Source organism: Scleropages formosus, chromosome 18 (genome assembly GCF_900964775.1).
Source record: "Scleropages formosus chromosome 18, fSclFor1.1, whole genome shotgun sequence".
Taxonomy (NCBI): domain Eukaryota; kingdom Metazoa; phylum Chordata; class Actinopteri; order Osteoglossiformes; family Osteoglossidae; genus Scleropages; species Scleropages formosus.
In genome coordinates, this window is record NC_041823.1 from 49,263 (window position 1) to 73,948 (window position 24,686).

A 24,686-nucleotide genomic window follows, 5' to 3' on the forward strand; every position below is an offset into this window, starting at 1 on the left:
AAGAAGAAAACAAAAAAAGAAGAGCAGCAGCCAAACACAGTGCTGTAGTGAAAATAAGTTCTTGCTCTTCTTCTGCCGTGTGACTAGTTAGCTTACACTGGATTCATTTATTGATAAGATGCATGAATGTTTTTCTGTTGTTTAAAATAGTATATTGAATCTGCTAACATTGTTAGTGGTTCAGAGCATTAAAAGGTTCATTTGACTCAAAGTAACTGCACATTCACAGAGTTTTTTTAAGTTTTTATTTTTACTCTAGTAATTTTCATGAGGAGTATTTTTGCGTGAGCATTTTTTTTTGAAAGTAACACCACTTTCACTTCAGTTTGGTGTTTGGCTCTTCAACTAAGCAACTCAACCCACCTCGGTCTATATTACATTGTCATGTATTCCATAATTACTGTTTAAAAGTAACAAATAATTAAGTGATTCAAAAGTGACTTTGCGTGGGCTGTTGATGAACGAAAGTATGCTGGCCTAGCACCTGGAGATTCCTGCAAGGTCAGAGGTGGAAACAATTTGATCCAAACATCAACACCCGACACACTGCTAAAGTGCACAGAAAGGAACCCTGCTTGAGTGTTTGTTGACATTCTCTCGCGTTGTCGTCTCTGCTTTGCTGGGTGTAATGTATGACTTTTGCCCTTTCAAAATCAGTCTGTTCAAACAAGCTTGTTCTCTGTTGCAGCCGCAAAGTTTGAGGAGCAAAGAGGCTACAAGAACAGAAAGACAGAGAAGAGGCTTCTGACACCAGGTATATAAGTATTTATTATGTATATTGTAAGGCACAGAAAAAAAAAAAAAAGCTTACCAGCTTTCATGTGAGCTGCTAATAACTTGTAGAATTAGGAAAAGAAGTTGTGAATTTATCAGGTTTCTAGACAATGAAAGTTTTAAAACTGTGCCATTATGAACAGTGATGAAATTCTGCACCCTTTCAGTTCTATGGTTTTACATAGTAGGACATAAATAACCCTTATCTTGTCCTCACCAAGTCCGAAACATAGGTACATCTTATGCATATTACAACAGATTTTACTTGTCACCATCAGTTAAATCAGAAATGCATCAATATGCAAAGTAACTGCTCTCTCACTGCTTGGGTGTCAGAACCATGCATCAGGAGCACATGTGCAGCTGAAAATGCTTTTCCCTGTACCTTCAAGAAAGGCTTTCAGGAAAAACAAGAAGAAAATGAGACATAAAAATTTCAATGACAATTTTTAAGGAAACTACATACTTTTGAAACATTCAAAACTATGCACCTTTACAAATCTCTATGTTTTTAGATAAGTAAACAAAGCTGTAGTCAAGTTTGCTCATTAAATTGAGAGCAAAAGCACAAAATATTAGTCACAAAAAGGCAGAACCTGGTGATCATGCGCAACACTTGTGATGAAAGTACCAGCAGTTGTAGGTTTTTTTTCCTCCAATAGTTAACTTCAACGAGATGAAACATCTGTGGAAAGCTGTGGGTTGACAGGACATCCTACACACAAGGCTGAAGAGTTACACATGTTCCTTGTTGTCCTGTGGACCAGGTACACACCAAAAGTGACCTGAGGATGGACAGGAAGCAGTTGTGATAACTGGTATAGACCTCATCACAACAAATGAATAATCATGTTACTAAACCAAACATATAACTAAATCAAACAGCTGGAGCAGAGACACATTTCTCTGGTTTTACAAAGACATGTTATCACCTGTATCACATGGGCTCAGATTTCCCCTGAATAACAAGAATTGAAGGACTGCTCTCTCTGGTTCTTATGATTCCTGTGGAAATGACTCTGTACTCCATCCTAAACACACTAGACATGTTCATCATAACTCTGGTGGTGAAGCGAGGGCTGAGCCCTCAGACAAAGCTTTCACTGTACTGCTCATCTTATATCCCGAACCTCGCCTGCCATCATGAGCTCTGGGTCGTGGCCAAAACAACAAGATCACGGGTGCGAAGAGCAGAAAAAAGGTTCCTCCGCATGTAGAATGGCAGGGCTCACTCTCCACAACAGAGTGCAAGAGTTCAGTAAACAGGCCTTCAGAGTGACTGATAACCCACATCATGGTCTGTCCTGCTCGGCTTGTTGTGACTGAAATCTTCATCAAAATTACTGGTGTGAAAATGAACAACTGCAGATATATTTAGATTAAATTTAATTGAACTCTGCAGCAAAACCCTGGTTTAACCAAAGCTAAGCTGCAATGTTCCTGCAGAGTCACTTAGTGTTAGGTTCACAAAGAAAGTATAACAAGTATCCTGTTGATGTGATACACTCAGATGTACGTTGCTTTAGAGAAAAGCATGTGGTAAAGGAATAAACAAACAGCAGCTCGTAACTCTTTCTACAAGTGGGTCATTTTTTCTAACCTAATTAAGGGTAAGTACCTTGATCACAGTGGGATCAGGACTTGAACCCAGGTCCTTCAGAGGAAGGTGACAGTTGTAACTGTTATGCCACCCTATGTAATTTGATGCAGGAAATATTTACAGGACTAACTTCTTAATACCTGAATTTAGTCCCTCAGTGGTTCAGAACCCCTGAATCCACTTCCTCACTCCTTACTACCATTCCTCTGCACTCACCTTTCCCTTGTGGCAGGCAGACAGTGAGAGAAGTGGTTCCAGTGTACGAGCACCTGTGTCCTGGTCGATCCCAATCATGTGACACCTTTCACACTGGCCAACCACCTGGAAATGTTGCAGGAGGGGAGCCACACAGATGATTCACTCTCTTTACTTCGCACAGGTCACTACTGTAGCCTCATGGTACATCTTACCTGGAAGACCGAGTTACCAATCTGCACTTGTCCCCAGTCATCTTCTTCAAATGCTTCTGCTCCATTGATGACCAGATTGGCACGGAAACGGCTTATGAGCTGTTGGATGTCAAATGTCTGGGCATCAGGGCCCTGTCTGTGTCCCACACATCAGAGGTCATTGAACCAATGTAGATAACATTAAAAAACACACCATCTTAACATAAGGAAGGTTTGCACACTTTCATTTAAACTAAAAATCCAATTCATGTGCCTGAAAGTTACAACTGTGCTGTAATGTACAAAAAAAAGGAGGCGTTCATATCTAAAACACATCCTTTGTGTTTTCAAGATGGAAACAGGAACACATTTCAACCATCTGCAGGGAAAGAAACTTTTCTGTGGTACCTGCTCATAATGCGTTTCTGCAGAACCTCCACACTGGCTGTGTTAATAATCAGATACTGGGCTTCATTTGCCAGAGACAGTGCAGCCGCAGGCTCTTCTGGCTCTAGGGATACATACGTGAACAAACTCAGGCCACGATTGTGTAGTCTTTAAATGTATCTGGGTTTTACGTTTTTTTTTTTTAAAGGGTACTATAATCTGCTACTATAGCCAAAATATTTGCTTCCCATAGCTGCCCAGATCAAATTTAAGACCCTGGTTATGGCCTACAAAAGCATCAACAGAGCTGTTCCCAAATATCTACAAGACTTGATCATCTGCTACACCCCAATCAGACTGCTGCAAGAATATCATTATTACTTGTAAACTGGCTTAGAATTTTTACTTAATCTAGAATGTCCAAGAGGGGTGGGGGGGCAGCCACTGGCCCTTGCCCCCCAGAGGTTTCTTCTCCCTCGATTTTCAGTTGGGAATTTTTGTTCCACGGGGGGTGCAGTGGCGCAGTGGGTTGGGCCGGGTCCTACTCTCCGGTGGGTCTGGGGTTCAAGCCCCACTTGGGGTGCCTTGCGACGGACTGGCGTCCGGTCCGGGGTGTATCCCTTCCAGCCTTACGCCCTGTGTTACCGGGTAGGCTCCGGTTCCCCACAACCCCGTATGGGACAAGCGGTTCAGAAAAAAATTTTTGTTCCCTTTCTTCCATGGCCAGTACACATACTTATATCTCTATAAAAGCATTATATTATGATAGTCAGTAGTCAACTGTCTTTGTTTCTTTATCTGATGTGTTTGTTTTTCTTGTGTTAAAGCGCTCTGTGTCACTGCGTGAGAACAGCTCTGTAAAAATACAGTGAATTGAATGTCTCCTAATGTAATGAACATATTGTATTTTCTACGAGATGTACATAGCTTTGGAGAAAAGCATCTGCTAAATGAATAAATGTAAATGTATGCAAATGTACTACGGCAGGACATGGGATTCAAACCTGCAGGTTCCAAGTCCAAAGACAGCAGTTCTAGCTGCTAAAACACATTATAACACCATTTCCACAACACTGCTGCTCCCCACCCCAACCTTAGCTATCGCATTCTCTTTTCACCCATCCCAGCCACCAACACACACACAACCACCTATCCCAACCTCCACTCCAACTCAAACCAGCACATTCCTTACAATCAATCTCAGTCACGTGAAGATAACCTTAACATCCAACCCAACCATAAAGCAAATCACTGCCTTCCTTACCATGTAGCCCATCCTTTCCCCAAACTCCAACCACCAATACCTTTACTAGGCATCAGTCCACTACAGCTACAACTATCATATAGCCTAAAAATGCATTCAAAATGTCTGTCATAACTGCAACAGCCTCTGACCTTTCTCTTGTGCCCTCCGCATTCCCCTGGTGAAGCAGGGGTTTTGTCGGATTAGACGACAGGGTTTCTCTAGGAACTCAGAGAGCCAGTTGGCTGCAGAATCACCACAGTCTACAATCTGAACTCTAAAGGAGAGAGAGTGACAGAACAAGAGAAATAACATGCAAGCCTTTCAATACGTTTATGGATAATGAAGCAGCATTACGAACCATTGGCTGGATAGGATGGGATAACATGACGAACAGATCCCCTGCACCAGTTCTTACAGTCAATGAAAATGAAGGCGATGTCCCCTTTCCACATACATGTCCACTCGTGCATCACTACAGGCCACAAGGGGTAAATCGTCTCAAACTTCCACTGAACAGAGCTGCGTCTACTTCCAAACCCTGAATGGTCTCAGTTTCATCATAAAGGCATCATCAACAATTCTGAGTGACAAAACCCACCTGTCTCCACAAACTTTGCTTTGACACAGCTGGATGGCAGGAGACTGCTGGCCACAACCCTCCAGAGGAACAGACACAGGTTTTAGTCCTGAGAAGACAGAATAGCATCATTTTATGATGACTTCAAACAGCAGGACCCATGATGCACAAAGGATTTGGCAGGATGTGCAGATGCTTATAGACTACAAACTAAAACCTCATTCAATTGTATCTACTTTTCCTTTCCCAGGTGACCTCAACGCCTTCTATGCACATTTTGATTGTGATAACAAATCCTTCCCCCATCAGTACTTGCAGCACCACAACACTCCCCCTCAGGGGTGGTAAAACATCCTTTTCCATCATGGTTGATGATCTCAGGAGGACTTTCAAACAGGCCAAAATCCATAAAGTACCTGGTCTGGATGAAATCTCTGCAAACGTTTTAAAAACTTGCTGCGACCAGTTAGCTGATGTTTTCACAGAAGTCTTTACGAGCTCAGTGAAAGAATCCACAGTCTACACCTTCTCCAGAAACACAACGATCAGTGCTGTGCCAAAGATGACAAAGCTCAACAGTGTCTCAGTAACTTGCAACTGGTGTTCTCACTCCAATTATGTGGATCTCCAAATGAAATGCCTTGATAGGCTGGTGCTGGACTTTGCATATGCTTCACTTTGCATATCATCATAACTTCTCTTAATATAACGCATAAATTGTTTGGGTCGTTAACAGACCCCAGTCATGTGAGTCTCAAGTGGGCTCCACCCACAGATGTTCCAAGTTAAAAACCTAAACTCCCCACCAGTCTTTTAGAACTGAAGAAGCCACTTGGATGAGTGGTGAAACATTTTCAAGAAAACATATACAAGTCCAGTTGCCTTTGTTTTAGCTTTGTTTTTTAGATATGTATGAATTGTACTTTCGCTGAGATGTACATCGCTTTGGACAAAAGCATCTGCTAAATGAATAAATGTAAACTGGTCACAAAGAATCCTCTACCCCTCACACTTCATGCCATCCTGACACACCTGGACAAGAACAATTGCTGTACACTAGAGTATTCTTTGTAGGCTCTGCATTCAAACATAGTTGTGTCAGCAAAACTTATCCCCAAGCTGCAGGACCTGGGACTCAGTACCACCCTCAGCAACTGGGACCTAGCCCTGGACCTGGACTGATTGACCTTAGCACGTGTGGATGGGCAGCACCACATTTTCTATGCTGATCCACAACCCAAGCATCCCACAAGACAGTGTGCTGAGCCCCTTGCTGTATGAACACAGCTCAGCTCAATTAAATTTTCCGAAGACACCACTTTCATAGGTCATCAACAATGATGAGATTGCGCACAGAGAGAAGATCTGTATCTGACAGATCAGAGGTGCCAGGTGAACAGTTGCAAAATCAAGAGGCTCGTCCTAGATTTTAGGAGTAAGGGGGCAGACCACACTACCATCTACCTCAGAGGAGATGCCGTGGAGTGTGTCGGCAGTTTCAATTCCTAGGAGTCACCATCATTTAGGACCTCACGTGGGTATAACACACATCAGCCATTCTTGTGAAGGCTCAAAAGCTAAGCATTCATGTCTCACAGGGCTAAAAGTCATCATTCACAATATGTTGCTATCATAATCCGCCTCATGAAAATGCAGACACAGCTATCTGATGTCATGGTGGAAAGACTCATCTGAAGCATTTAAGTACAGCTTCTTCTGCTGCAATGGCACCAAGGTCAAGTTGTGACATGTAAGCAGAGATCTCTAGTATAGCCACGGTCCCAGGGCTGACCTATGACTTGAAGGTTAAACGCGGTGTTATTATAGCAACAGGGGTGGCCCATGTTGATGTATGATGCTTTTTGTTGCTTCTGTGGTAGATGTGCTGACCTGGAGCATATAGGTGGAGCTCTCTGCTGGCCCAGTGGACAGTCGGTTTGATGAGACATAATCGAGGCTCCTGCTTCTGGCTCATGCATACACCGTTGATGTTGACCACCATCCAGAGCCGATCATACTGCAGGCCAAGGGGTCCAAGTGGCCAATGATCCACCTGGACCCACAGAAAATGTAGGGGATTAGTATCTTTGCATAGCAGATAGCACTGGTGTCTCACAGCCCTGAGACTGTGGGTTTAAATCCATCTCAGTCTGTGTGCAGTTTGCATGGGTTTCTTCTGGATGCTCCTGTTTTCTCCCACAGTCCAAAGACATGCGTTTCAGGGGAATTGGTGACTCTTAAATGCGGTGGGTGGGTGTGTGTGTAAGAGAGAGAGACTAATCGACTAGGGTGCTATCCAGACTGTACCCTGCCTCACACCCTACCCTATGCTTTCAGGTAGGTCCTTGACCAGTGCAGCCTTGCACTGTTTATTGGGGTATGAGACATAGGTGGATGTTTTTGAAGTTATCAGTTTTGAAACTAAAGTAATAAAAATTAGCTCAAGGTTACATTGCTATTCACTACAAAACACCGGCTCAAATAGAGAGATGCTGTGCCAACTCTCAGGAGGCAGTGGATTACTGCGGTAAATCAAAAGTGCAGTTTTAGTCACTCTCAGATAAATAGGGGAGTGGAAACATATCCTTAAAGCAATTAATGCGAGTCTCCAATTCAGTCAGTTTGTCAGGAAGAGCAAATGAAATGGTTCTCTCAACTTCTTCACTATCACACACTCATGAAGGTCTAATTGTGCAATGCTGCTGTTCTCCAGTAGAGGATGATAAGAACCTGACTGCTGACTTGAATTTGAACCATGTTTATCAAAGCAGTATCCAGTAATTGTAGTACACTGGTATACATGTGTTAATGCAGTGCAGGGTGTAATGATTTCTGCCAGGGTTTTCATTCCCTCTAAGGCAGGAGTGTGTTTGCAACCCTCTCTCTATGTGAGATGAAGCAGGATGTCCAATGGGTATCCCTTATTCACCAAGGTGATTTACACTGGTAGTACTGTACCTTACTTACAATGAGTCACTCATCCATACATCAGTGAAACACTCGCTCTCTGTCTCACACACAAACTATGGGTGATTCAGAGTCACCAATCTACAAGAATAGTATGTTTCTGGAGAGTGGGAGGAAACCAGAGCACCCAGAGGAAACCCATGCAGACACGAGGAGAACGCGCACACTCAACACAGACTGAGTGGGGATCGAACCCACATCATCTTGCACCACCCAGGAACAGTGAGACAGCAGCGCTACTCACTCTGATGCCATACCGCTATTTACAGTAACGGAGGCTTAATCAGAGATGTACTCATCTTTCTCATCAACAGCTGATCTCAAGCTGGCAAATTAGCCCTGTGGTGGCCCCCTCTAAGCTGGTTATGTCTGCCGGTAAACACATTTTGCTCTTGATAACTTCCTACCTGCCCAGTGTCACCATGCTCTACACAATGGTCTAATGACTTTTTTCCATTTTAGCATTTTTCTAATTACATTGTTAAACTTCCAGTTACCATTTCAGAAAAAAAGAAAGACACCCTGATTACTACGGACCCCTCTGTGAATGACACTATTCATGTGGTCCTCAGAGTAAATGACACGGTGTCACATCACTACACACACATAACAAAAGACATAAATTAAATGTACCTCCATTGCCGCACAGGACTTGATGGGATATAAAAAGATGCGGCTCAGGGTTCTGTTCTTGGTTCTCCAAAGGGGAGAATCCACATTAACAGCAACAGGGAAAGAATGTGGCCCTTCTTGAATTCTCTGAGGACTTTTGGGGTCCACTGCAGATGGCTTTTGGGGACTGATGTAGTCCACCGTACAAGGGCTTTGGAGGCTGGGGGACAGAGTCGATGGCCTATAATGACCGATGCAGTTCACTGTAGACAGGTTTTGAGGATTGGTAGAATCGAACGTAGATGGGTTTTGGGGACTGGTAGAGCAGCTTTGGCCACGAGAGGCTGATCGCAGTTTGTCCAGTCGAGCCTCGTCTATCTTGACAGGCTTATGTACAAAACAATTCACAACGAACCTTAGGAGCATCTGACAGTCCTGAAATGTGGACATGTAGCCAAAGGACACACGCACGGAACCTGTGGGCTGCCCATCAATCATGTCTATGTCATCCCCACACACGTGACCTGCCTGGGCAGATGACAAATGACAAACAACAGAGCAGGTCACACGATGACAGCTAGAGAATGTGGAGTGTTCAGAAACAGGACAACGTGAGAACACTGTAGTGACACTCGCCACCTAATCACTGGATGAGTTTGAGACCTGGAAGCCAATAAAGTCACAATAAGCTTGTTACAGCACATTTTATCTCTGTTGGACATTTTTCTTCATGTGTTTCTCACCTGGAGGTTGCTTTTCACCTGCTGGTTGCTCATGGACAGGTGCTGTTGACAGGCCCCTGTGTTGCAGAAGCAGCCAGTTCGTAGCTGAATGTTGAACAGACTAGCGAGTTTGCCCACCTGCAAGGGAACAGAAGAATCTGGAGAGCTTCCTCATAACTCAGGAATGCAGCACCTAGAGCCCCATGTCTCTTTTCCACTGGGCATCACAGTTATTTAGCTATAACAAGGTTATATAACTTGTTTTTTCAAATAACTAGGGGCAGCTGATTGCATAGTGTTTGGTGGTGCTGCTGCCTTTGGAGCCAAAGGTTCCTGGTTTGAATCTGACTTACTGCTATAGTACCCTTGAGAAGGGCACTTACCCTAAAATTGCTCCAATGAAATTACCCAAGTATTCAAATGGGTAAATAGTTTTCAGTAGCTTAACATTGTAAGTTATTCTGGAGAAAAGCATGAGTTACATGAATAATGTAAAAAATGTAAATGTGAACAGGTGTCAGAGAAGACTCAGCTGCCATGATAATGGTAATACAAGAAAACTAGTACCAGGAGAAAAAAGAAATCAAGGGTATAAGCTCAATTTTACACAAAGCTTTCTTTTAATATTATGGCATATTTATGTTCACAGATATAAAACTGCAAAGCATGGAATACTGAAAACGGATGTCACAAAGTGAAAAACAGCTTCAGTTCAACTGTTTATTTTTTATGCTTCACCTTTCTAAACATAGTTATGTCAGTGCTTCATATTATATGTATTAAGGCTACAAATAAACTTTTTTATAAAATATGCTCATGTTAAACATGCCTACATGAGTAGAGGGGCCAGGTAAGTACAGCAAGTAAAAGCCTGTGTGTAATTACAGGAATGCACATCAGTGCGTGAGTCCTGATCATAGTCTGAGTATAACTGTGACAATGAAGGGGTGCAGTTGCTCACAGAACTTACCCATGAGTAGCCCACAACAGTCCCTTGAGCATCCAACAGGTTGAAGTTCACAATGGCTCCCTGGGTGGAGGGGTCCTCATACTCAGTGTGGGAATAGACCTGGGCCACTGGCTGCCCGTTACCATGGCGAAGACAGGACAGCATCACGAAGGTGTGACGCGCAAGCCCGAAGGTATGTAGCTGGACCCTCTCCATGCCCCCTGTGAACACACACACTGCTCACATACTCATGACTTGGTAAGCTTTGTTGAAAGGTATCTGTCAAATGAATAAATGTATATGTATCCAGCGGTGGAGATTAGGATCCAGATGACACAAGGGCTTTGTCACCTCTGAGGGGAGGATAACTCCCAACCTTCGTATCTTTTTCCTCTTTAAAATAAACAAATAAATACACGCACATGCACACACACACACATTTTCGGAACCGCTTGTCCCATACGGGGTCGCGGGGAACCGGAGCCTACCCGGTAACACAGGGCGTATGGCCAGAAGGGGAGGGGACACCAGTCCGCCGCAAGGCACCCCAAGCAGGACTCGGTCCAACCCACTGCGCCACCGCGCCCCCCTAAATAAATAAATAAATAAATAAATAAATAAATAAATAAAAGTACTATGGCTGCTCTGCCTGGCTGATTATCCAACAACAGCAATGAGTCCTGCCAGGCCACCTGGGGGCTGCAGGTAACTGGACTGGAGAGGGAAAAAGAGGAGGGGGAAGAAGAAGGAAAAAAAAAAAAAAGCACATCATGCAGTGCACAAGACCAAGGTAAGAATAAAGAATGAAACATGTTACTCTACTGGCCAAGTATTGTAAAGCCCATAGAGATCTACTGCAGAATGTAGAAGGAATGCTGAAAAACAATTAGAAACCATTTTCCTTGCACTGCCCTCTATGAAGATACTGTTTTGTTGGACTGTCATGAATTTAATCTGGCATCTGCTGAAGTCCATTTGGGGGCTCTCAACTCCTGACTATATGACTTGGTACACTTGGCAACAAAAGGCAATCCATCTTTCCTCTTGGCACAAACAGATCTCCCTGAGGAGATCTTGACCACAGATGATTAAATGGCCTCCAGCAACTAAAAGATGATGTGGGTTCACACAAAGCACTGATCATCCTGGACTAATCCAGACATGACAGTGGGAAGCGATGGATCTGACACTGATTTCAGGAGCTGGACATTGAGGAACACACCAATATGAACATCAACAAGAAACTCCCATCCAAGTAAAAAGAGTACTACTCCCTTGAGAATGCTTGTGGAGGCTTATAGGGGTACACCCATCAGCAGTCATTCAGACACTCGTTATGTAGGTGTTTGCTTATCTGCACTTAAGAAATAAATCAAATTAAATACAATGCACGTATCCCTGTTTCTCTTCTTATTGTCTAACATCACACATACCTTATTCAAAGGCCTCTTAGCCACTGAAACTATTCCAGTAAAAGTTTCTCTTGTTACCTGCTTAACTTTCATATTCTATCCAATTTATGTCTACTACATGTATACACTTTGTTTAAAAAAAAAATACAAATCATTAATTCAAAATTTCATTTTGACATTTTTGTGTAAATGTGAATATTCTGCCATGTGACTTGTTCTCCAAATGCAGAATATCTATAAAACACCCAATTCATTCACTCCAAAGTACATCAACAATATAGCTTTGAGAAACAATTATGGTAATCGCAGGTAACTCAACACTATAAAAGGCTTTGAAGGAAAGTATCAGCTAAATGAATAAATTATAAATTTCCATTTTCCTTCAGGAATACATCACACTCTGCTCATGTGCTGAAGGTCTCACTGTCCTAAAGTTGTGACTCTTTGAGGCATTGTACATTCACCTTAAAAGAGCATTTTGAAATAATATCTTGAGAACCAAGTGCTGAATTTATGATTTGGTATTTCACAGGAGTGGAAAGTTTCCTTGTTCATTGGGGGAGTGGATTTAGCGAATGTCGTGTGTGCTGTATATTACAGGTGGACAGAGTGAAGAATGTGGTGCGTGTCCAGTTCCCTTGTGCCCTCACGTCCGAGTTTGGTTCTCCAGCAGCGTCTTCGGTTGGACTCACCAGTGAGCCTCTGCAGGGTGTCAAAGCCATGGTGAACAGCTACAATGTCCAGGAAGGATATGGTGCCATCTTCAAACCTACACATGGTTACAAAAAGAGACCATGTTCATTTTTCTGTGGACAGGTGAGAAACATAACAAGAAAAAGTCAGCCTGACATTTCTAATGGCCTGTGTGTGTGTGTGTGTGTGTGTATATGGAGAACTGGAGTAAGAAAGCAATTCTATTAGTCTGAGGCAGTTTGCATAAGAAACATTTATCACAACAAGGACTGGAACTAGAGATTTGTCATATACATTTAAAATGCTTTTGTTCAAAGAGGGTTGAGCAGTAGACATCCTACCAGCCAAAAGATTCTGTGTGAATGTGTGCACACTACCAGGCCATATGCTTATGTTGGTCTGACCATCTGCTTTTGTTTACCAGTGAGATCTGTGTCTGTGTGTGTGTGTGTGGTGGCTCAATGCAGGGAGTGTACTGTCTCTCTCTGTATGCACTCCAATACATTGAGTGTGTGCATTTATATACACACACAGCTTTCTAACATGTAAACAGACACAGTGGCTTTTTTTTAACAGTAAACTACAATACATGCGCACTTCACACTACAGTACTGAGAAGACAGGAGGTGTTTCACTCTGATAGTGATTATCCTGTTAGATATAATGCCTTCTTGGATTGGGGCCTTGTGGCGGAAGGGCTTGCGTGATCTTGGGATCTCCAGAGCTATATCGTCAGGAGCAGTATGCTCCTGGTAGGGTTTCCCATAGCAAACGGATCTGAAAACCCAGACTAACATGATCCAAAAAACTCCTATGGCGAACGTAAACAAGTTAACAGTTACCCTGCCCGGAATAGGGTCACTGGGACCTACGCCTGAAGCCAGGCCTAGGCGAGCACCTGGTGGCTGGGCAGCCCACGTAACCCAACTGGGCTCAGTGTGGGGGAGCCATGTGGGCCTACTACCCGCAAAGTCCAGCATGAGGGTGGGTGCAGTGTCTTTCAGGCAGCAGGAGGGAGTAGGGTGGCACATGGCATCCCGGACCCTCGCGGCAGAAACTGGTTCTTGGGACATGGAATATAACCTCACTGGGGAGGAAGGAGCTGGAACTGGTGCAGGAAGTTGAGAGATACCAACTAGATAAAGTTGGGCTCACCTCCACTCAGTGTTGGGTCTTAAATTTAATTCGGGAAGCTATGGGAAGCCAGTGCAGAGAAACAAGTAAGGGAGATGCATGCGAAAGTGTCGGCAAGTCAAACAGCAGCATTCTGTATCAGCTGCAGAGGTTTTATGGCAGTAGCAGGAAGGCCACACAGGAGAGAGTTGCAATATCCAGACAGGATGTCACCACGGCCTGGACAAGTAGTTAAGCAGAGTCAACTGTGAGGTAAGGACGGATCCTGCGGATGTATCTGCTGGTCTGGGTTGTGGCTTCGACGTGCTAAGAGAAAGATTGACTCAAGTCTATCATCACTCCCAGACTTTTAGCCGAGGAGGTAGGCAAAATCAGTGAGTTGTCCAGTTTGTTTGAGAGATCATGACAGGAAGACAGGCCAGCTGGGAGGTGTAGGATCTCTGTTTTGAAGAGGTTGAGTTGGAGGTGGTGATCAGACATCCAGCAGAGATGTCCAACAGGCAGGCAACAATGCATGCAGAAATGTCTGATGGGCAACATGGTAGCACAGTGAGTAGCGCTGCTGTCTCACAGCACCTGTGTGGTGTGCGAGGACATGGGTTTGATCCCCACTCAGTCTGTGTGGAGTCTGCATGTCCTCCCTGTGTCTGGGTGGGTTTCCTCCAGGTGCTCTGGTTTCCTCCCACCATCCAAAGACATGCTGTTCAGGTAGCTTGGCATGAGTGACAGAATGTGTTCCACTGATGTATGGATGAGTGACCCATTGCAAGTAGTGTATCTAGCAGTGTAAGTCTCTTTGGTGAATAAGGTGTATGGGCTGGTAACAATGGATATTATGTAGTGTAAGTCGCTTTGGAGAAAAGTGTCTGCTAAATAAATAAACGTAAGTGATGCTCCAGGTGGAAAGGAGAGGAAGAGCTGGTATCATCAGCACAGCAGTGGTTCTGGTGAGCTGTCAACCAATCACCATTTGGTGGAAGCAGCACTTTGAAGAACCCCTAAACCTGAGAGATGTGCCTCCCTTACAGGAGTCAGGGCCAGAGTCTTCCAGGTTACCAGAGTCCACTTCCCTGGTGGAAATCACTAAAATAGTTGGAAAGTTCCATAGTGGCAAAGAACTGGGGGTGGATGAGATTTGCCTGGAACTGCATAAGGGCCTGGATGTTGTAGGGCTGTCATGACTGACATGCCTGTGCAATTTTGTATAGACCTTGGGGACAGTGTCTTTGGATTAGCAAACTGGGGTGGTGGTCCCTGTCTTTAAGAAAGAGGACTGGAGAGTGTGTGCCAACTACTGGGGTATCACACTTCTCTGCCTCCCTGGAAGAGTCTATGCCAGGGTGCTGGAAAGGAGGCTCCAGCTGATAGCTGAACCTCGGATTGAAGAGGAACAATGCGGATTCCGTCCTGGCCACGGAACAGCGAACCAGCTTTTTACCCTCTCACAGATAATTGAGGGGGAATGGGAGTTTGCTAATCCAGTCTACATGTGTTTTGCGGACTTGGAGAAGGCCTGCGACCGTGTTCCCTGAGAAATTCTGTGGGAGGTGCTTCAGGAGTATGGGGTGCCAGGGCCACTACTGCGAGCTATTCGGTCTCTGTATGTACAGAGCAAGAGCTGTGCCTGTATGCTTGGCATTAAGTCAAGCCCAATCAATGTGGGTGTTGGACTCCACCAAGGTTGTGTCTTGTCTCCACTCCCGTTTGTGGTTTTTATGAACAGGATATGAAAGCACAGCCGAGGTCAGCAAGGTATTCTATGTGGCAGCTGGAAAGTAATGTGTCTGCTTTTGCGGATGATGATGTCCTTTTGGCACAGTCACATGGTTGCCTCCAACACGCACTAGAATGGTTTGCAGTCAAGAGTGAAGCAGTTGGTGTAAGGATCAGCACCTCCAAGTCTAAGTCCATGGTTCTCTTATGGAAAAGAATGCTATGCCCCTTCCAAATAAGGGGAGAGAATTTGCCCCAGGTACAGGAGTTCAAGCATCTTCAGGCCTTATTCACAAGTGAGGGAAGAAGGGAGCATGAGATCGGCTGCAGACTAGAAGCAGTGGCAGCGGTAGTGGTGAAAGGGGAGCTGAGCCATAAGGCAAAGCTCTCTATTTACCAGGTGGTCTACATCCCTACCCTCACCTATGGTCATGAACTCTTAATGACCCGAAAGAATAAGATCGCAGATACAAGCACCTGAAATGCACCGCAGGGTGGTGGGACTCACTCTCTGTGACAGGGTGAGGAGTTTAGCTATCTGGGAGGAACTCGGAGTAGAGCCGCTACTCCTCCACATTGAAAGGAGCCAGCTGAGGTTGTTCTGGACGCCTCCCTTTGGAGGTATACCAGGCACAGCCAACTGGGATGACACCCTGAGCTCAGTCCAGGACCCACTGGAGATTATACCTCCCACTTAGCCTGGGAGTGGCTGGGGATCCCCCGGGTTGAGCTGGAGGAAGTCACGGGGATAGGGATGTCTGGGGTTTCTCAGCTCTCCCTATTCACACTGCAACTCTAGAAAGAATAGGCGGCATAGATAATGGATGGATATAATGTGATAAAATGATGTCATGAGGAAATGAGTGCACGACATACCTGTCAGCAATCGTGGGCTTTGGTATGAAGAAGTCCTCCCCGGCCAGGTAGGCGGCGGCTGTTCCTCCTCCAAAGTAGCTCTTGCTGAGAACAGCAGCAGCAGTGTTGCGCACGAGCAGTGCCCCGATTCCCGTGGGGAAACCAAACATCTTGTAGAAGGAGATGGACACAAAGTCTGCAGGAGTCTCCTGCAGATCAAGAGGAGAACAGCTGGCCAAGCCCGCGGCATCCAGCAGTACAAACCACCTACCCCCCCAGGCACACGAGGGGTAGAGCTTCCCTGCCTGAACACCCCTCACGTGCCACACGGGGTATTTCCTCCCAGAGAAGTTGCTCTGAGCAGGGAAGCAGAAGAGATGAGGTATCTCATGGTTCTTGGGATTCACACATTCTCCAGCTCTCCCTTCCACCTCCTCTGGTGTCACAGGGAGAGCGGTTGCCCCCATCCGGGTCGCCAGTCCACGCATGCCCACCACTGAAGTGTGGTTGTCTGTCAGATAAGAGAAGTGACCCCTGTGTTGCCAAGGGAAGCACTCGGCCACCAGCTTGAGAGCTGCTGTGCAGCCCGAGGTGAAGACCACGGTGTACGAGTCAGGGTTGGTGTTGAAGTGCTGGAGGATCCTGCAGATACAACACAAAACAAACCACAATACAACCGACGACCACGCAAGACAGTGTCTACAAGACAGTGAGCACACAGAACTGTCAAACCACTGTGTGACCATAGTCACATGAGACAAAGGTATAACCCATGACCACACAATGATAGTCCAATCGCTGTGTGACAGACTGAAGCCCCATCCAGGCTGTACCCCCTACCCCAGCCTAGCAATCAGTGATTCCAGGATATGCTCCAGATGGCTATGACCTTGGCAAGAAGAAGAGGTTAAGAGGGTAAAAATATAATTATTAAAATAAAAATTTGCTGAAGTGCATTGATGTGCTTGGTTGGTCCATCTGAAATGCTGATATACGTTGTTGAAGTGATTATTTAGTTGACTGAGTTCCTAAATATCTTAATATACTTACCTGATAGCATTTTTCCTAACTTTGTGAGATATAAATGTCAGCTACCTATAACACATTCATTCCTTAAGATGCTTAATGGCAAGTCAGATAAACTTGTTTTAAGACTGAAAGATAAGTTTTGAGGGCTTGATTATACTGTCAAAAGATTTCAAATATACTCTATATTTTACTGCAGCAACATGGCTGGGTTTAAATGAAGCTGGAGTCAAACAAACACACTTAAGGAGTGAATGAGGATCATCTTTAACAATCATTAAAAATCATAAAATCATTTCTACCATGATCAACCTGAAGGACTAGTTTTCCTTCTAATTCATATAAAATGAGATAAGAGATGATCCATTCAGTGTCAATGATATCTTGTGCAATGCAGGGTCATGGTGGCCAAGACTCATCCTGGAAGCATAGGGTGTAAGATAGGGAACCCCCTAGGAAGGACAGCAGGTCATAAATTCTATGAACACTTGCATTTATTCACTTAGCTGATGCTTTTCTCCAAAGGGGACTTACAATGTTAAACTACTTATAACTACTGCAATAGTTGAGTAATTTAACTGGAGCAACTGAGGGCGAGTACCTTGCTCAGGGGTACTAGAGTAGTTTGAAGCAGCAACCTTCGGATCCAAAGGCAGCAGCTCTCACCGCTAGACTCCCAGCTAATATTTGCTTATTCTGCATTTCATTAAACAATTTAAAGAAACTTTGCACTGTGACACACAGCATGTCACAAAACATTAACTGATAACTACTTACATCTTTTATCTATTCATTAATTTTTCTCCAAAGTGACATAAATCTGAAAACGATGAAACAGTGCATTACACCAATAGAATGAGAGATTTGGATGCAGACACATGATTCCTGAGCACAGTCAATTTGTCACACACTACAGTATAAACCAGTGGAGATTATACAAGTAACTGCGTATAGGGTTTTCTTGTATATTATTAAACAGATAACAATTACGTGCTGAACTATTTCACCAAACAAATATAAAGGATAACTTTTTCATGGTAATATTTTTGGACCAGTTAAGAAATGCAGAACAAAACTATATGGACATGCAAGTAGGACTCAGTAAGGGGTGAAAGCTGCATTTCAAATTATAGTCCATGTGTTTACAGTCATTGACTAATTGTTCCTCAAAAATCTCAGAATTATTATATTTTTCAACCATAATAAAATGAATATAGTAATATAGAGCAAATAAAATCATTTTGATGTACAAACTTAAAACTGTGGAAGAAATGGAAAAAGTATCCATGAACCTGAAAGGAAACCAAACCTCTAGTATCACTCTAATGTAACTGGGCAGCATTTTGTCTGGATGTCATTGCTAAGGCACTGAACAATCCATTTATAGATGCAGATAGAAGACAAAATCAATACTGCTGCAATATAGATAGTACTTCCAGGTGGGAAGGTCAAGGCTCACTTTTTAATCAGGGATCAATAGTACTTTCAGTACAAAAATTGTAATGTGAGTTTGTTTATTCTGTGACATACTGATCTCTGCCTAGTCAAACCTGTACACAAAATTGTTAAAAAGATTCGCCAATAGACTTTAAAAAATATTTTTTAAAAATCATACTAAAATAACTACAAATAAACTATACATAAATCATACTGCAACATGTTACGTACATAAGTAATACTACATATTACTGCTTGTATTTGCTATTGCTCTCTATTGTGCCCAACAATACTCTGACTCATTTGTACAAGTGGATATTTGACAGAGAAACCTCGGTTTAAGGCCAGCGGAGCCCATTGGGGACAACTGACAAAATGGTGTTCAGAACTGCTGCCTTTGCACCCAAAGGCTGTAGGTTCATTTATTCAGCTAAAGTAATAAATATAAATTAAATCAACAAACTCAAGGTTACAAGTTACTGTTGGTAACCTGTAAACTACCTGTAGCCACAAAGCACACAGTACAAAGCTGTTGAAGGGTCTGTTTTACATTTGTCCATTTAGAATTTAAAATTATCTACCCATTTCTACAGCAAGGTAATTTTACTGGAGCAATTTAGGGTAAGTACCTTTCTTGCTCAAGGGTACTACAGCAGGAGGTAGGATTCAAACCTACGAGTGCAAAGGCAGCAGCTCTCACCGCTACAAACTGCCCCTGCTGTTTTTGCATGATCTACTCCAGTACAAATTAGATTACAAAATATTTAAAACATATGTAATGCAAATACATAGTATTAATTCGTTTATTTGACACTTTCCTCCAGTGACTCACGATGTTTTGGTTTGTACTATAAACTACATACACAAGTTGACCCATTTATAGAACAGGATCATTTTTACTGTATCAGTTCAAGGTAAAGTACCTTACTCAAGAGAGAATTCAGACCTTAAGCTTATTTCATATCTGCTCTACACACACTTGCTTCTTTTCAGTATCTTACTGCTATGGATATCCGTCAACAACATTATTCTGCTATATTGTGTTGTTACATTTAGACGTCTAGTTGGTCCAGCCAAAGCGGTATTCTCATGGACTGGTAATGTTTTTTGTTTGTTCAACTGCAGCAATCACACTCCATTGCACTGGGTGTTTGTCACCTACCGGTAGCGGACACGTTCCACTGTGTCGTGCGTCAGCCTGCTGCTGGGGTTGTGACTGTGTGGATTTCCTTTTGGATGAAGAAAATACACAACAGCTGCAGAATACAGAAGCCTTATTTATACAAATTACTTAGAAATTGTGTAAGATATCTCACTGTCACCTTTCAAAAAAAATGTGAAGAATATGCTGGAAAAGGAAATAAGTTCCTGTCTGAATTTGGTTTATGAGTAAACCCATTTTTACATTTACTTAAAGTTTTATAAAACTCACAACAGATTTTGATTTGGGCAAAGTTATTAAATCCTTACATACAAACTTTGTATTAATTAAGCCACAGAATTGGAATCACAATTTATTTCCAGGGAAGGTCTCATGGGACAGCTTTTTCTAGAAGTCCCACCACACTCTTATACCCTTGAAAATCACACATGTAAATGTATAAAATATATGTATATATGGTATTAAAAGCTATGTAAAAATATTTTAAAAAGCAGTATATGGTTAAAGTTATTTTTTAATTTCAATTTTGGCTTCTAATGTTGGATAAATCTGTTCTGATAGCACCAAACAGTATTGACCAAAATCTCTGCATTTAATACAGAATGTAGAATAATATGAAGGGTTACACTTCCAGATGGGATGGCAGTGAGTGAAACAGTCTTTGCAAAGATGCCCTCTTGCCTGCCCCCTGACACAGATGACAGACCAAATTCACCCCCTCTCCCATGGCACACTGACTCCAGCCAGAGATTACCTTTACATTTATTCGTTTATCAGACTCTTTTCTCCAAAGCAACAACACACCAACAATAGGATACAGGCAGGAAGGTAACACAGGCAACTGTCAGACACTAAGTGAGGTTAATACACATGTGGCCACCAGAGTTAACACCCCAGCTGAGCTGAAAGTCATGTAGCTAAAAGTAATTACTGCAAGCTGCCTTTGACTGAGACACCAGCTCAGTACAACAACAACAACAGTTGAAAGATTTGAACTAAATGAACACACAGCACCTCTGTAAGTGAATAAAGGATGACAGATTTCTGCAACAGCATCTCCACCAATGCTGTTGGCTTTGTTTTTAGAATTATACTGGTTCATATTCATTTATTAAAAATGTGTAATGCAGATTGAACTGAAAACTACTTACTGCTCTCACACATCAGAAATGTAAATAAAGTAATACTGTAAATGCTTCATAAGAAGATTCATTTAAGTAACTAATAATTTAGATGTTATGATGCAACAAGAACATTGCAACAGATTTAATCTGTTCCTGCATTTACCAGTAACAGGATGCACAGCATTACATGGAAATGGAAAACATGCATAAAGACATGTGAGCCAGTAAAACCGATTTACATTCTTCTCATGACCCTTGCTGAGACTCAGTCTAAGCTCTGAATAAAGGCTTTCACTAAAATAAGGACTTTGTTCACTTGGAGATACAGATTTAGATCTGTATACGTAACATGTGTTTCATTTAGTGAAAAATTGAGTACAATTTATCTATTGAGGTGTTCAAATTGTACACTGATGATGTCACCTCGACTGGTGATGAAATGTTTGCAATCTAAATGCCAAGCTCGGCAAACTGCTGAACACCTCAATCAACAACCCGAGCTACGAAGACCACCAATCTTCTCGATAATTTCCAACAATTTATCTATACTTTCAAAACATTAGCAAAAAGGGTTCCTTTGTTTTTAATTCTACAATTTCTTTTGCTGGCTGTCTGCACTACAAGTTCCCAGTTCAGTGTCAGAGCCATTCATTAGGACTGGATGATACGCTATTAACAATGGAAGGGAAATTTACAGTTTAAATTTATAAAAAAAAAAAAAAAAATACTAGAAACATTTAAATATACTAAAACTAATATTAAACAAGTGACTGTATATGACTATATTCATTTATTTGCTGTTGATAAGTTTACTACGAGATATATAACAAGGACAAAAATGATACTGTTATTTAACTGTAATGTTGATTTCTAGTAATGTTTCTGACACAGTGTACTGGGAGTTACTTTGTAAACTAAAGGGTTAACAAAAAGTGGTTTCAACTTAAAACTGACCTCTGTGCACTGAGAGGGTTTATGAGCATTGCCTCAGCACTGCTTACATTTTGTGCTTATGAGGGTCATATGCTGAATCCTTGAGTTTAGTTTGTTCTCCCAGAACATGAGTCTAAAACTGTGAAAGATACATTATAAAGCTAAAGGATAAAGGGTTGTAACATTGTGACATAAAAATACGACTAAAGTGCTCCAAAATGTCAGTTTAAAAAGTAATCAAACGTTACCATAGACATTTCCGCATAAATCCTGGAAGAATCCATTAATTTGTGATTCTGCAAATAATGTTGTACCAGCATGATCAAGGTAAGTGATTCCTGTGGGAGAAAAAAAAAAAAGTGTATAAGGAAATTAAAAAAAATAAATCACAATTTATTGGTCTTGATGCATAATAAATTTTGCATGTCCATGCATGTATGTACACAAACACACCCACACAGAGGGAGAAAAAAAACCTCTGGGGGTCCACAGGCCAGTGGTTGCCCACCCCTCCTGGGCATTCTAGATAAGTAATGTTATTGTAAGATGGGTATGGCAGCACAGCACGTAGCTCTGCTGTCTCACAGCACCTGGGTTGTATGAGAGGATGTGGGTTTGATCCCCACTCAGTCTGTGTGGAGTTTGCATTTTACATTTACAGTTATTTATTTAGCAGGTGCTTTTCTCCAAAGTGACTTACAATGAACCATGTAGTGTTATCAGCCCACATACATCATTCACCAGTGTGACTTACACTGCTAGATACACTACTGACAATGGGTCAGTCACCCATACATGAGTGGAACACACTCTCTCTGTCACTCACACACTATGTTCTCCTGTGTCTGCGTGGGTTTCCTCTGGGTGCTCCGGTTTCCCACCACACTCCAAAGACATGCTGTTCAGGTTCACCCATAGTGTGTGTGAGAGAGAGAGAGAGAGAGAGAGAGAGAGAGAGAGAGAGAGAGAGAGAGAGAGAGAGAGAGTGTGTGTGTGTGTGTGTGTTCCACTGATGTATGGATGAGTGACCCATTGCAGGTGTATCTAGCAGTGTAAGTTACCGTGGTGAATAAGGTGTGTGGGCTGATAACACTACATGTATGTAAATGGGTGGCAGCACGGGCCTTGGATAGAAGCAAATCGTGGTAAATGAAGTGAAAAGAAGTGAGGGGTTTATCATTGATTCCATATTACTAGAAAACTCTGAGCCTCACAAGATTTAAGACATGCGTGCGAGAGCAGAACACAAAATCATGAGTCAAAAAACGGAACCAACTGAATTCCGAATTCGGAGCAGAACTGGAACGTGCGGGAGCGCAGAGGCACAAACGGTCCGATCGTCGCACTCTACAAGTTCCAGGAACAGGCGACTCACTCGCTGCGCCTCTGCAGCGTCTCCACGTACCTCGAACCCGCGCGAATTCCTCTCGCACCACGAGCTCCAGGTCGCTGCCGCTACTGTAGCCGTAATGCGGCCACGTCTCCGCGAAGGAGCCCGAACTCCACAGCAGCTCCGCGGTCCGTGGATCGCAGTGTGTGGAGGCGCAGAGGGGCTCGCGGGAAGAGAGACCACCGTGTGTCTCCATGATCAAGCCTCTAGTACTTGTGTGTTGTGTCGTCGGGGGATGAGAACGGCAGCGACGATCCTACCTACGACGCTGGCGGGATGGCTGCAAACTAAGTGCACTTTGATCTTGGGCACAAGGCCGACGAGAAGCGATGCGGATACTAACAAAGTAACCGACTTAAGAGCAAAGAGCTCTACGAGCGCCGACACGCAGCACGACTGGAGTCCTAAAAGAGACGCCGCCCCCTCGTGTCCCGTCGTAACGAGTCGTCTCCTCCCTGCGCTGAAATCAGACCTTTAACTCCTGCGAGTCGCCTGCAAAGACTGCCATTTGCACCAAGACGCCCGACTGGGACCGGCGGAGAAGACGGAGCAACATTAATTAAAGGGGAAGGTTTCAGATGAAGACTGCGCATTAATTTACAAATGAGGATTAATTTACATTCTACTATAAGCAGAATGAGTGAATAACATGATCGCTGCTGTTTTCCAGGGTCCAGCTATTTCTCACCAACGATTTTTAACTTCATCATCAGTCCGCAGTGGACAAGTCTGTGTGGAGCTTCTATTGTATATATATATATAATATAGTCATGTGTTTCAGGTGAAGTGTAAATCAGATTTTACATAGTCCATGGATCGATGGATGTACGTATGCCACATTCTCCTGCTTTATAGATTTATGATTATAGGTAGTTTAGGGTGATATATCTAGCACTGCAAGTCGCCTTGGCTAAACTCGTCCACTAAATACCACATAACAGCCATTGTACCTTGCTTGGGGGGCAAGAGGGTGACATGGTGGCACAGTGAGTCGGGCTGCTGTCTCACAGCCCCTGGCTGGTGCGAGAGGACATGGGTTCGATCCCCACTCACTTTGTGTGGAGTCTGCATGGGTTTCCTCCCACAGTCCAAAGATGTGCTGTTAAGGTTCCCCTGTGGTGTATGAGTGTCTGTTCTGCTGATGTATGGATGAGTGATGCAGTGTATCTACCACTGTAAGTCACTCTGGTGAATAAGGTGTGTGGGCTGATAACACTACATAGAGTTCATTGGAAGTCACTTTAAAGAAAAGCATCTGCTAAATAAATGTAAGCTCCTAAATGAAAAAATGTGATACCTAGAATTAAGTTACATATCTCCAATAAGTATTTTTAAAGGTTACTTTGAAATATGCATGTAAACACTGAGCAACACAATGACACCAAACTGCTCCAGTAAAGTTCCCAGCCACACAACCTGATTAAGTGGAGAACTACTGTAGATAGAATCTAAGTCAATGAATTCAACAATGGGGTTTGGGCTCCAATGGGGTGAAGAAAGGCACAAGACAGCTGTTCGCAACCAAACGTTTAGTGGAACACAGCAAAAAGTATCAGTGAGGACAGAACGAGAGATTGCTCTGGG

At 43.2% G+C, this 24,686-nt stretch overlaps 1 protein-coding gene across 5 annotated transcripts; it reads right to left on the minus strand.

The window, feature by feature from the left end:
* Positions 1–869: 869 nt before the first annotated feature.
* mocos (molybdenum cofactor sulfurase) lies at positions 870–23,435 on the minus strand. 5 transcript variants are annotated; one of them, XM_018734629.2, is made up of 15 exons: positions 23,118–23,435; positions 21,961–22,050; positions 19,656–19,722; positions 16,052–16,672; positions 12,328–12,404; positions 10,245–10,444; positions 9,296–9,412; positions 8,574–9,080; positions 6,864–7,026; positions 4,995–5,082; positions 4,546–4,670; positions 3,172–3,274; positions 2,785–2,920; positions 2,591–2,695; positions 870–1,559 (listed from the first exon to the last, which is right to left on the minus strand). In XM_018734629.2, exons 1-15 carry the CDS (start codon positions 23,296–23,298, stop codon positions 1,443–1,445), a joined length of 2,697 nt encoding a protein of 898 aa, XP_018590145.1. In that variant the 5' UTR covers positions 23,299–23,435; the 3' UTR covers positions 870–1,442. The 5 variants fall into 5 exon arrangements, with proteins under 5 accessions (XP_018590145.1, XP_018590144.1, XP_018590148.1 ...); XM_018734628.2 differs by having other exon boundaries at positions 19,656–19,749; XM_018734632.2 differs by lacking the exon at positions 8,574–9,080 and having other exon boundaries at positions 19,656–19,749.
* Positions 23,436–24,686: the final 1,251 nt, after the last annotated feature.